This window comes from Culex quinquefasciatus, chromosome 2 (genome assembly GCF_015732765.1).
Source record: "Culex quinquefasciatus strain JHB chromosome 2, VPISU_Cqui_1.0_pri_paternal, whole genome shotgun sequence".
Lineage (NCBI taxonomy): Eukaryota > Metazoa > Arthropoda > Insecta > Diptera > Culicidae > Culex > Culex quinquefasciatus.
This window is the reverse complement of record NC_051862.1, coordinates 71,237,954-71,251,221: the sequence shown is the minus strand read 5'-3', so window position 1 is coordinate 71,251,221 and position 13,268 is coordinate 71,237,954. Positions and strand designations below refer to the sequence as shown.

At 39.0% G+C, this 13,268-nt stretch overlaps 1 protein-coding gene across 4 annotated transcripts in view; it reads left to right on the top strand.

Moving 5' to 3' along the window:
* Positions 1-8,015, top strand: part of LOC6051638 (protein transport protein Sec16A) — a 44,547-nt gene extending 36,532 nt beyond the window's left edge. For all 4 annotated transcript variants that reach the window (XM_038258273.1, XM_038258272.1, XM_038258271.1 and 1 more), the window contains 5 exons: positions 1,432-1,634; positions 1,699-1,783; positions 6,403-6,778; positions 6,845-7,017; positions 7,074-8,015. In XM_038258273.1, coding sequence (XP_038114201.1) covers positions 1,432-1,634; positions 1,699-1,783; positions 6,403-6,778; positions 6,845-7,017; positions 7,074-7,127 — 891 coding nt within the window. In that variant the 3' untranslated portion in view covers positions 7,128-8,015. The remainder of the gene's footprint in view (positions 1-1,431; positions 1,635-1,698; positions 1,784-6,402; positions 6,779-6,844; positions 7,018-7,073) is intronic.
* Positions 8,016-13,268: the final 5,253 nt, after the last annotated feature.

The following is a 13,268-nucleotide window of genomic DNA, read 5'->3' as shown; positions in this document are numbered from 1 at the left end:
GTGTACGTTTTACTCTTTTATTAACTGAAATATGAAGGACTCCTATATTACACTCACATTGAAGATTAGTCGGAATTCTTCACCTAACTTTACTCATAAATGAGTAAATAATCGCAAAAAAAATCAATTTCGCTGGCGAACTTACTTCACCCGCGAAAGAGAGAGGAGGCAAATCACGCAAAAGAAAATCGCTACCGAAATTCTCAAAGAAAATCAATTTGCGGATGATTTTTTGTGACCACTTAAAAATATTTTTTCACTTTGTTCACACACATTGCCCATCTATAAAATGTGACAGGTAATTTTTCGACGCGTGACGTTACACTTGCAAATGTAGTAGTGAAAAAGATGTTCCGCCGAATAATCAAGATGATGATTTTTTTAGATTCCTTTTACCTATCTTTCGTGCGCGAGAGAGGAGAGCCATGCTCCCTCCAGATTTTTTCTCTTGAACGTCCAATGATTTTCTTTTGATGATGATTATTCCATCGCTGGTTTTAAGGAAATAATATGCTGCAAGATTGCAAGATTAAAGATTAATCAAAATCTCACGTTTGTTCAAAATTTATATCAGTTAATAAATTAGGTTTCGAAAAAAAACTGAGTAATTTAGGTCTTAGGATTATGGAGTTATCATTTTGAGAGTTCCTTTTTTGAATTTTAAACTAAATTCTATCTTTAAATAATTAATTTTACTTAAAAAATATCAGTAACATAATTGATTTACCATCAATCTTACCAAACAGAGAGACAATTTAAAACAAAAAATCTATAGGCAATTGTAGGCAAAATACCACATTATCTTTATTAGAGATGCACAAAGACAATATAGTATTCTAGTCGTTATTAAATAGTACTACAAAAATAGCGAATGAAATAGATGAATTGCAAAGATTTCTGTTAAATTTTGATATATGCTTTAAAAAAAAACATCACAAAAGTTGACAATGCCGTAAATCAAATATATTTTAGTCAAATATACGCAAGTTTCTTTCTCGTTTTTCCCTGCGCCCTCGAATCTGCTAACCGTTTCAGAAGGAATGATTTGAAAATCTCATAATCGCGTGTGTGTGTTGTTTTCAGACAAAAAAAACATAACTACCCTCCATATGCTAGTGCTAAAACATTTTTGTGTCATGTATGTTTCTCTTAGGGCAGCTGAAATGTATTATAATAATATAAATGAAAGAAGAAAGAGCCTTAGTCGAAACTTAGAACTGAAAATATATAATCACAGATTGTGAGAATGAAAGGAAAAAAAAAACAACACGCTAGTACAAGCCAATTGCTGTCTTTTGTATTCAATTTATGTTATTACAATACATTTACTTCCTTTTTCTAATTTATGTTTCTTCCGAAGATCTAACAATTGCTCAGGCTTTTCGTGGAAATTAATCAAGCACATTTTTCGGATTTCTCCCTTCGTCGCAGATGCCAAAGCCTTCCATTTCGATGCCAAATGCGGTCTCCCAGCGGCCGGGGTTCGACGATGAGGATGGAAGCAACGCATCGCCCAAGCATGGAGCGCAAGCGAACCAGCAGCAGCAGCAGCAGGCCCCACAGGGAAAGGGGGCAGCTCCGGCGGATCAGTCCAAAAAGGGACAGCCGGCGAAGCCTGCGGCCAACAACCAAGGGTGGGTTGAATGTTTCTAGCTCTCTTTTTTGAATAATTTATTTATTTATTCTTTTTTTTATCAGATCTGGTTGGTTTGGAGGAATCTGGAACAAGCTGTCCATGAAGCCAAAAAATCAGATGATTCTTCCAGACGATAAGAACCCAACGGTAAGTTTAAGAAATTGTTAAAATGAAGAGAGAAAATTAAAATTTTCAGACAAAGTCAATAGCAGTGTAAGGATTTATATTTTTTACGTAATTCATTATATTATATTAAAGTTCAGGGGAAATTCTCGTATGTTTGGCAGGTTAAGGCCTCAATCCTCAAAAAAAAAAACCATCCACATTAACGACCCCGGGTCTTTTGTGGTCTCTATTGCAAGTTTCTGCTCGAACCTAGGAGTCCGAAGGCTTGAATGGGGAGAGCACCCAAACCTCTTTCTACTCCAAGGAACCTTCCACCCCAGTGTTTGAACTGACGACCTTTGGATTGCGAGTCCAACCGCCGCCAGCGATTCCACCGGAGTAGGCTTGGTTTGGTGTGTTGTTTGTACTTATGGCATGGAGATGACTCCTACACCTGGAATGACTTAACGGCCTAACAACAACCAAGGCCGGGACCGACATTTTACTTCCTCATCCGATGGAACGTTGGAGCAGATGAGAATCGAGCCCAGAATCATCCGCTTACAAAGCGGACAGCGTAACCATTCGGCCACGCACTGCCACAGTCCTATTTTCATCCAATTTTCAAAATCTCATTATTTAAACAAATTGTTTTGCAAATATTTGTTAGACACTTGCTTTCCACTTCCCATTGAGCTGTTTCTTGCTTGATATGGAATGACAACGATTTTTGGAATCTTGGAGAAATATACCCATTCCCATCACTCTAAGCTGTGGCTTATGAATGGTGCTCGATAATCCGGAGTTCTTTGAAATTTACAAAAACCAAGTACACCAACCAGTAGAGAAGCTTTTTGTCAACATTTCTGTTTAATTTGACTTAATCAAAAGTTATTCTTATTCATGTTCAAGTATTTCACAAAAATATTTCATAAGTCTATTCTAGTCAGACGAGAATGCAGTGGAGCCTACGCAATTTATATTATCGGTCGATTTCTTTTTTCCTTTCAGCGCACTTGTATGTCTGCCAAGTGCTGCTGAAAAAATAGTTTTTTCCATAAAAAGTCTCCTGGCATCACTGGCTCTCGCTGACATGTTGTGCTAGCGGTGTTGCCTTTGTCCTTATTTGTCTTGGCTTCAACTCGTCAGGTTTAACTCGGATCATTTGGCGGTCTTCGACAAAAGTTGTTTGTCAGAAAATATTACATAAGAATCTCACTGGTGCTCTTCTCCATCAATATTGAAGATTTTTTCCATACACACTTAATGGGAGGGTCAAATTTGGAAATTAACCTAGCGGTGGGTCAATCTTTGATTCCAGTGCACAGTGGTCCGAAACCGAAATCTAGCGTGACAAAATTGATAGCGGCCACACGTTAAGATTTAGAGCTTTGGTGTCTTCGAGACAAATGATCACGGTCAATAGGGACATCTTTTGGTATGGTGGCCATTAGGGTGGTCCAAATTTTAGGGTGGTTCAGAATTTTTATTTTGGCGGGATGACGAGATAGCACTTTGGTGTCTTCAGAAAAGTTGTAGAGAACACCATTCTGAGCAACTTTGCTGAAAAGCACAAAGCTCTATCTTCAAACGGGAAGTTTCTAGAGCCATTTTTGTAATTTAGGTTAAAGTGTTTATGAAAAAATGAGTTTTTTTGAATTTATCAACTCAGGCTTGTGTCGTAGCGAGTTGGTGTCTTCTAGACATTTGTAGAGCTTATCAAAACACACATTTATCTTCCAAGAGAGTAAACAAAATAATTAAATTTATTCCTGAAATATTTCAGCCAAAACTTGTTTCTTCATTTACAACCACTAGATCATTTTGTACATTTTTGAGCCCTTCTAGACAATTGTAGAGCTTGTCAAAATGAACATTTTTATTCTTGAAAAATGAATTTTGGTCAATTCTATCAAAAGTTATGGGCAAAAAACGATTAAAGAATGCTCATTTTCAAATTGAGATTAAATAAGTTAAACAAAAAAGACCCCCGAGATATTTTCAGCACTTTACTCTAAAATGTGTACTTTCAGATGCTTCTAAGAGCGAGGTTAAACTCCACCACCTTTTCGAGTTATTCACATTTCAAAATGGCGTCTTTTTCGTCGTATTTTGGCTATAACTTTCGTTTTAAAGGTCCGATTTTTACTCTCTTGGAAGATAAATGTGTGTTTTGATAAGCTCTACAAATGTCTAGAAGACACCAACTCGCTACGACACAAGCCTGAGTTGATAAATTCAAAAAACTCATTTTTTCATAAACACTTTAACCTAAATTACAAAAATGGCTCTAGAAACTTCCCGTTTGAAGATAGAGCTTTGTGCTTTTCAGCAAAGTTGCTCAGAATGGTGTTCTCTACAACTTTTCTGAAGACACCAAAGTGCTATCTCGTCATCCCGCCAAAATAAAAATTCTGAACCACCCTAAAATTTGGACCACCCTAATGGCCACCATACCAAAAGATGTCCCTATTGACCGTGATCATTTGTCTCGAAGACACCAAAGCTCTAAATCTTAACGTGTGGCCGCTATCAATTTTGTCACGCTAGATTTCGGTTTCGGACCACTGTGCAGTGGTAGCATCGAGCCTCTTTTTAAATAAATTTTATTAACAAATCAGCAATTCTATGTCAAAACCGAAAATGGATTTTATTTGTATTTTGTTTATTTGACTCAAACTTTGTGGAGGCCTTCCCTATCACCAAAGAAGCCATACAAGTCTTTATACAATTTTGGCAGCTGTCCATAATGTTCGAAAATCTGTTATTTTTAAATGAGTTTTCTGATCTTCGACAAAGTTGTAGCTATTGTTCAGGACTATATTCAGAAAATAGGAAAGCATCTTTTTTGTCGATTTTCAAAACAACTTTTTTCACAAAAACTCAATTTCCCAAATTTCTCGATCTTTTCGAAAACAATATTTTTAATTTTACTAACATTTCAAAAGGGCAAACATTCAATATGGGTTCATTTTTGCCTTCCTCACTTTACTGAGGAAAGGCTATAAAATCACTCGAAAAACGAACTTTTTAGTTAGACCTTCTAGACCTACCTTCATTTGTACATATCGACTCAGAATCACCAGCTGAGCAAATGTCTGTGTGTTTGGCTGTATGTAGACATGTGTACCAAATCAATGTCACTGGAATATCTCGTCACAGGCTCAACCGATTTTGGCCGGAATGGTTTTAATCGATCCGTCTTAACGTCCCCTAAGTTGCTATTTAAATTCATGCAGTTTTATCATGTATTTAAAAAGTTATGTTAAAGAAACTGTTTCATATTAAATTAAAATTATGGTAAAAAGGGTGGTTTTTCCATGAAAGCCTCACATGTTATACATATATTTTTAGAAAGCATATGAGAAGACCTTTCTTGTGGACTAAGATTTTTTAAGATCTGACTTACATATCTAAAATTACAAGCAGTTTTAAAAATGGTCTGAATTTACATAACCTCAAATGGTCGACACGTAAAAAGCCTTGTAGAGGGATGCCATTTTCCTGAAAGGCGGTGTCTGTATAATCTTGACAAAAAGTCTGTACGAAGTCTATTTTTTTTACTCGTCACTTATTTTTATTAGGACCTCTTAGATGCTGCGATCACGTTAGGGGAGATCCATAAACCATGTGGACACTTTAAGGGATTGTAATCACTCTATAAATGAGAGGAAGGCACCAACCACCTAAAGGTGGATTAAGTAACGTTTTTTACATAAAAAATTCTTTTTTTCTGTTTTTTCTTTTCTTTTAACCTCTGTATCTCAGCAACCAGAGGTCCAATCTTCAATGTCCCTTAGACAATTATATATTTAGCAAACAAAGCAAAACTTTTCCAAACAAATATTTCCAGAAATGGTCACTCATGGTCACTTTTTTTAAAAATCGAAATACTGCAAATATTACTCTGAAATCAAACATTCGTTGGCTATACCTTGAAAATGGGGCCCTTCATCAAAAAATCTAAAAGTACTTTTCGATTGCAAAATCAATTTTACATAAAAAATTAGGCCAACAATTTTTTTTGCATAGTTTTTTTATGACATTTAGATTTTTCAAAAAATCACTAATTTTTTGGATTTTGAGTTTTTGTTTTAAAAAAAATTAGTTAAAAATCGCCAAATCGATTTTCCTTGTACCTACAACTTTGCCGAAGACACCAAATTGTTTAGAAAATTCATTCAAAAGTTGCAGATTTTCGAATATTTACGTACTATTTTTGTACAGCTGCCAAAATTGTATGGAGACTTGTATGGGGTGAACCAATGACACAAAATAGTATCTTTGGTCATAGGAAAGGCCCCCCCCAAAGTTTGAGCCAAATAAAAAAGGATCGAAATAGGCCTACTATACATCGTGTATTCTATGAACCCGATTTTTATTTTTGACGAACGTGGTCGACGTTTTGTCGCTGAAGCTTTCTTCTCTATCTGCTCCACACTTTTCGCATGGTGCAGCTTCGGAAATTCGTCGTGTACTCTGCACTGCAATTTGCGCACTTGACGCTTGATTTGTGCTGCTATAGGTTTTGTTTTCTATTGAGAATTTTGGTTTTAATTGCATTACGGAAACTATAATTAAAAGGCGGTTATTCTATACCAATTTAGAATGACATTGGTTTAAGTTTTTTTTGAAACCATATATTTATTTTTAAATTGCAGATTGTGTGGGACCCGGACAAGAAAAAGTGGGTAAACACCGAAGGTGAAGCCGCCGGCGAGGAAGCCTTCAAGCCCCCGCCGAAAATGGCCGACCTCATGCCAACGGGGGCAGCCCAACCGCCACCACAGATGCAGGCACCCGCTCCGGGACCACCAGCTCCGGCTCCAGTCATGGCGATTTCCACCCCCAGTCCCGGATACGTTCCCGGTGGTGGCGGCGGGGGAATGGCTCCGGCTCCCACGATGAACGTGGATCCCGCGGCTTCGTTGCCCACAGGGATGGCGGCAGCCCCACAGGGAGCGGCTCCCAAGGTCGGCGAACCCACCAAGGTTCCCAACCTGCAGTCCAACATGTTCAAGATGCAGAGGAATCGAAGTGAGTTTGGAACGGCTTGCAATGTTGTACAATTTTGGAAATTTATGAAATTTTTTCATTCTCAAGCTCTGAAAAAATCGTACGTTGATGTGTTCAACCCATCCGGGGTGGCCCCGAGCCGGCCAGCGGAATCGATTATGGCGCCACCGGTGCCAACGATGCCCACGCCCCAGGCAGGATTCTTCGTGCCCGGTCCGGCGCCAGCCGGAGGCGCACAGTCCAACGACACTGCGGCAGAGGTGAGTGAATGTTTGCTTTAATTTAGAAAAGTGAATTTCAATATTCTTTTGTTTAGGGAGTGCCACAGTTCTACAATCCCAACCAGTACGCGGGAAGTTACCAACAGTAGGGTGGACTCTAGAAAATCGTGAATGTCCGTGGAGTCGAACGTATTACGGCTCCTGTTGTGCAAAGTTTGGCAAACGAATGAAACATTTTTCTTTAAAATAATCAAGTTTGACTCTAGACTTTTGTAAATGATTTGTTTGTATTTTTTTTTCTGTTTGTGTATAAATAGCAAAAGTATATCTTTATATTGCCCGGTTAGCGCTAGCCTAAGTTGTATTATAATTAAGATGTCCCCCTTTTGTTTTAGTATTTAGATGAAAATCAAGGCGTATTTGTTTGGGAAATAAAATATCTACAGCACACATTTATTCAATTATCGCGCATGCATCGCAAATCGAACATAAAGTTTGCTCATTTATGTTTCGTTCCAAATGCGGTAGCGTACCGCAAAGGTTTTAGTCAAAAATATAGTTCCGGGGTAGCGACAAAAAAAATAACAAGCGAAAGCACTTTGAAAAAGCTTGCTGGAAGCTGAGAGAAGAGTATAGTGAGGTAATGTGATATGTATTAACCTTTACTTTTATTAGATCTTTATTTTCCTCCCTTTAGAGTTATTTTATTTGTTTTTTTTTTTCGAAAGGGTGCAGAGCTGAGTATTTTTTTTTTCGTGGTATAAATTTAGGATTGAAAAATATGACTCTATTCATTCGCGTAAAAGACAGACAGAAAAAAAATCTAGGATGAACGTTTGAAACCACTTTTAGATAGCAAACAGGAACAATTCAAGGCACGTGTTTTTTTTCTAAAATGAATGAGAAAACGCGCGTGATGTTGGTGAGAGTGTTATCGCTGGAGTGACGACGTAAGGACGTGGCGTCGTGTATATTTCCCATTTAGTGAAATTCACAGTATGCAGTTGAACATTAATAAAGCATCTATTGAATAATCACTTGTTGGTATATTTGATTTAATTCGTAAAGAAATATCACATTTTCCGCGATAAAGCGAATTTTTTTTTTTTAATTTGGATAAAGCCATTTACATATTCTTTTGACAAAAAACTTTGTGCTGCTCTATTTAAGATGTGGTGCCAATCCAAGAAAAGCCATAGCAATAAATTTGACAAAATAAGAAATTAAATTATTTTTAAACATAAAACAAATAAAATTTAAATTTATAAAAATAACAAATTGAAAAATCGAAAAACAAACAAAAGTACTCAATGATTCTCGCTAAAGTGTCATTCAGGAAAATCGAAACACGAAATTTGCATAATTTTCTTCTAAACATTTTTTTAACCTAAAATTTTACATCAAACATGCTCCAAAGTTATCAGATTTTCTGTAATCTATGATGGTGAGTTTTTATTTTTTTATGCGGTCCAGAAGTTTTGTGTTTGATTTGAGTTTGTAAACATTAGCATTCTTAATGATTGATGCAGGCCAAGGGCGAATGATGCTGATGATACCTCTTCAGTTGTCGCTCAGGCGAGGAACATCCTGGAAGGAGCGTCACTGACTACGTCCGTAGTCCTGTTAGATCATTCTTGATCAAGACAGTATAGCTCTGGTTCCTTGCAAGTGTCCTATTTTCTTACCTCCACGTTGGCTTGGTTTTCATGATGACCTAGCTGGTGGCCTGTGGAAACGGATCGTAAACCTTTGACCACCGCGGGTCAGACTCGAGACGGCTAAAAGAAAGGGGCGCGACAATGTGGGGAAGGGAAGTAATTTGTGATTGTAGACGGTATTGTTTTGATTCGCAGTATGTTGAGTCAACTGCTGTGGATGTACCTGTAACATCGCACAACGGGGTTTCTCTTCTTTCCATTTCATCTACCACCTATCTTCTGTTTATTTTGTTTCACTGATTTTCTAACGCGGCTTCTGTTTACTATTCTTCATTTGATTTCGATTTTACTTATTTGATTCTCTTATTTCTCAACGCTTTTCCACTCTATTTTACCAATTGATGCTGCTGTAACAAACTTTCTGCTTTCCCTTAATTTGGCAGCGATGTCAATTTTGTTTATCATGTGAATTTTCTTTATTTATCTATTTGAATAATTTCTCATCTTCCCTGTAAATTGCCCTCAATACAATCTAAGCTTGTTTGTTACCTCTATTTATTAATTATTGTTAATTTCTTTATCTACTTCATAAATTACTATCTTTCTTTTACTAATGACTATTCGAATAGTATATTTCTTTCACTGTCCATTGATTTCAATCTTCACCCTTTTCTTCAAACAAATGAGGTTCGAGCCCTTATTCAATTTTTGGAATGATCAAAGAATTAACACAAATATTACTATTGTACTTTTGAAAAACTTTTATAAAATGCTTAGGACCAAAAATTGTAACAAAACACCGCGACAAAAGAAATAGCAACATATAAACACGACTCAACAATAGGAAAGATTTCAGGAGAAAACAAAACACAGTAAATAACAATTAGTTTTTGAATTCAAACTAAAAATAAAACAGTTTTTGCTTTAATGAAATTTGTTAGGCACCTTTTAAATGGTTAGGCGCGCTTATACTTGCATCAAACCCTACGTAATGTACCACCCCCGGCCGAATTAAAATGCGTAACCGGAAAAGAAGGTGTGCATGCCTGGCACGAACACTCAAAGCGTGTTCTAGCGTGCTGCTCGTACTGACTCAGAGCAAGGGTGAGATGTAGGTGTAAGGGCAGTGCGTGTTCGTCGGGAACCTAGTGCATAAGATCGGTCAAGGCCCGTTCTTACACTGAAAATTGCGAATTGCGAATTAGCATTCTTAATGATTGATGATTTCAATGACTTATTTCAAGAAGAAAAATATGAAGAAGAAGAAGCTCAAACCGATGTAGTGGAATTTCATCTTAGGAATTGCCTCGTTCTCTACAGTTATTTTTTAAGGTCCAGAATTTAAGAATTTTGGTTCTATTGATTGTTTTTATTTTTTCAATTTTGAGAATTTATTCTTGAATTTTGAAACTATAAATTTTTTAATTCAGAAATTTCGATTTCACCTCCGTGTACGCACGAGAGCAAGCAGCAGTGAAGTGTTCTGTGCTCTACCGTTTTTTTCGAAATTTTTCGCCGTAGTTGATTGTGATTACCCGCGAGTTTGCTTCTCCAGCATGCCAAAGGCCGGCCGTGGCCGTGACAGTTCGAGTGCGGCCTCGAAAACCCCGCGAAGTTCGTCTACCGGCCGTGTGCAAAAAGGTAAACAAACCAACGCCGTATCGGCCGCCATCGCGCAGGGGAGCGTCAGCACAGATGGAATCGATAAAAAGTTACTACATCCCGGATATGTTCCGAGATCACCAGTGCGAACCCGTTCCGGTACTTCCGGTGCCACGACCAGTGGCACATCAACATCCGCCAACATTACCATCAGGAACGAGTTCCAGATACTGAGCGATGATGAAAACAACAACAGCAACACCGACGGTAGCACTGCCGACGACGACGACGATGACGGGCGTGCACGGAAAAAAGTGTCGACACCAAAAAAGAACAATTCTCCAAAGGAACGTAGACCACCTCTAATTTTTGTTTTGGACACGTTGGCGGACGATGTTGACGAGTTGCTGGAAGGCCTCGGATATTGTCTGAAAATCGGTAAGTCGTCAGTGCAAGTCAACACATTTCACGAAAAAAACTGGAGAAATTGAAGAGTAAAAACTTCAAGTTCTACACATTCGACGCCATGCAGAAGACAGCCGTTAAGGTCGTCTTGCAGAGGCACCAAGACCGCCCGATCTCCGACCTCAAGAAAGACCTCTCGGGTGCTGGAATAGCGCCGCGTGACATAAAAGTCCTCTCGCGGAAGACAACAGTCACAGGTACACACACCCTGTACCTCGCCCTGTACCTGTTGTACTTCGACCTGCGGCGAACTGAGGCGTTGGACGGGTTTTGGGTAAACTGGCGGTTCTACTCAAAGAACCCGTCGGACGCAGCACAATGCCACCGTTGCCAGAAATTCGGCCACGGCTCGCGGAACTGCAACCTCCCGCCCGCTGTGTGAAGTGCGGTGAATCACACCTCTCTGTGGCGTGTGCACTGCCGTGCAAAGCGGACTTGGGGGACAAGGCAGAGCAAACGAAGGCGCGCATCAAGTGCGCCAACTGTGGAGGTAACCATACCGGCAATTACCGTGGATGCAACGTACGGAAAAACTACCTCGAGGAGCAGGAAAAGAGGAAGAAGAAAGCAGCAGCGTCCCACCCTCCTCAGCGAAGTACGAGCGTAACCGTGCCGGCAGCTGGTCATCGTACGGTTCCAGCGGACAGCTCAGCATTCCCTCCTGGATGGGGGCGATCGTTCGCCAGCGTGGTCGCTGCCGGTAGCGGCAATGCGGCCCAGCAAGAAGTTACCGGGGAAGATCTCTTTACCCTGCCAGAGTTCTTTGCTCTCGCAGGGGGGATGATGACGCGGTTTCGGACCTGCCGTAACAAGGCGGAGCAATTCCTGGCACTTGGGGAGCTGATGATCAAGCACATCCATAAAGGATAAAAAACTGTGATCTGGTTTTAAGTTTTCTCTATTTCTATCCCCTTTCCCTTTCAATTTTAGTAAGTTTATTTTTATTTTTTTCTTACTCTTGGTGACACTTTTATTTACAAGCAAAAACTGTTCCAAAATGGATTATGATGTAACACACAGCTGAAAGGAACTCCAAAACTATGTTATGTACCTCAAAAGCACTTATTGTATCTTGATTATTCACCAATAAAACCGAATTGAATTGAATTGAAATTTCGATTTGTTTTAATTTTTGGAAATTTAAAAATCTGTTTTTACTATTTTTGGATTAAACAACTATACAAATCTTATTATTTAATTTCTGAAACTTTGAACGTTGGAGCTTTCGTTTTTGAATATTTTGATCTCTTTATTTTTTCCTTAAAAATGTTTAAATTTAGAAAAATCTAGCTATCTAAAATCAAAAGGGAAGCCAGATTCTATTACGTCCAATCAAGCTCCTGAAAAGTGCAAAAAAATGCCTCACGGCAAGAAAAAGAGGCGGTCCTCAACAGCAGGATCGGCGGATTTGAAGAAGCTAAAGAATGCCGAAGCGCTACATGCAAAGCCAGGCAGTTTGAGCAAGAGCTCAAATCTCTGAAGTTGAACGTGATCGAAGTCTACAAGAAGACGAGACACAACAAGGACATAAAGTATCGTGATCAACTGTACCTGGTTCATTTCGATAAAGGAACATCGAAGCCAAATGCTTGAATTGCGGTGGCGACCATTCGACCAAGAATCGAAGCTGCCCAAAACGTGCTGAGTTTCTAAAAAATCGTCAGCAAACGACGACGAGGCACCAACCAAATCGTCGCAAAACACCACCAGCATTCACGGACGTTGATTTTCCTGCTTTTGCGTCACCAGGAGCGGGATCTGTTCGAGTGGTTGAATCAGCGACAAAAAGTTGCAGAGAATACAACACCTCCTGGCTTCAGTCAGCAACCGAGGGAAAACCAACCAGCATCAACGGATGAAGGCAGTAGTGACCTGTTTTCACCACAAGAACTTCTGAACATTTTCATCGAGATGACAACAACACTGCGTGGTTGCAAAACTCGTGTGGAACAAGTGAGAACGCTTGGAGGATTTATCTTAAAATACAGTTCGTAGTTTACTCGTTCTAATGATTCTGAATTAGGTTTTACAGCGTGACGTCACGAGCGCACACGCACACACATTTTTACTGAGACACACGTGCAAAAAATGTAAACAGTGCAGCCAGGCTGTCAAATTTCTAACCTAAAAACCGAGTCGACGTAAAACCTAATATTTCAACGATTTTTATTTTGTTTCAAGTTAGGATTAGTTGTTAAAGTGATTTTTTCTTTTTTACCTAAATGTATTCGATTCAATGCAAAAATGCGAAAAAAAAAATTATTGGCAATAATTTAAAAACACGTTTTAATTTATTTCACAAAAATAAGGAAGCTTACAATCTAGAAAACTTAAACCTGCTCATCGTAATAAATCTTATTTGAAAACCCAATCACCGTCTGCTTGTGCATACTGTTCAACCCGAGCAAACTCTCCATGTCCTGCATAACTTTGGAGGTCTTCCGCTTCAAATGACTCAAAGTCTGCACCACCTCCTGGTTATCCTCTTTGCTGACCATGGCCACCGTGTCCCCCACCGATTCCTCGAGCGTTTCCAACTCCTCCCGGAATCCGTACAGCTTCTGG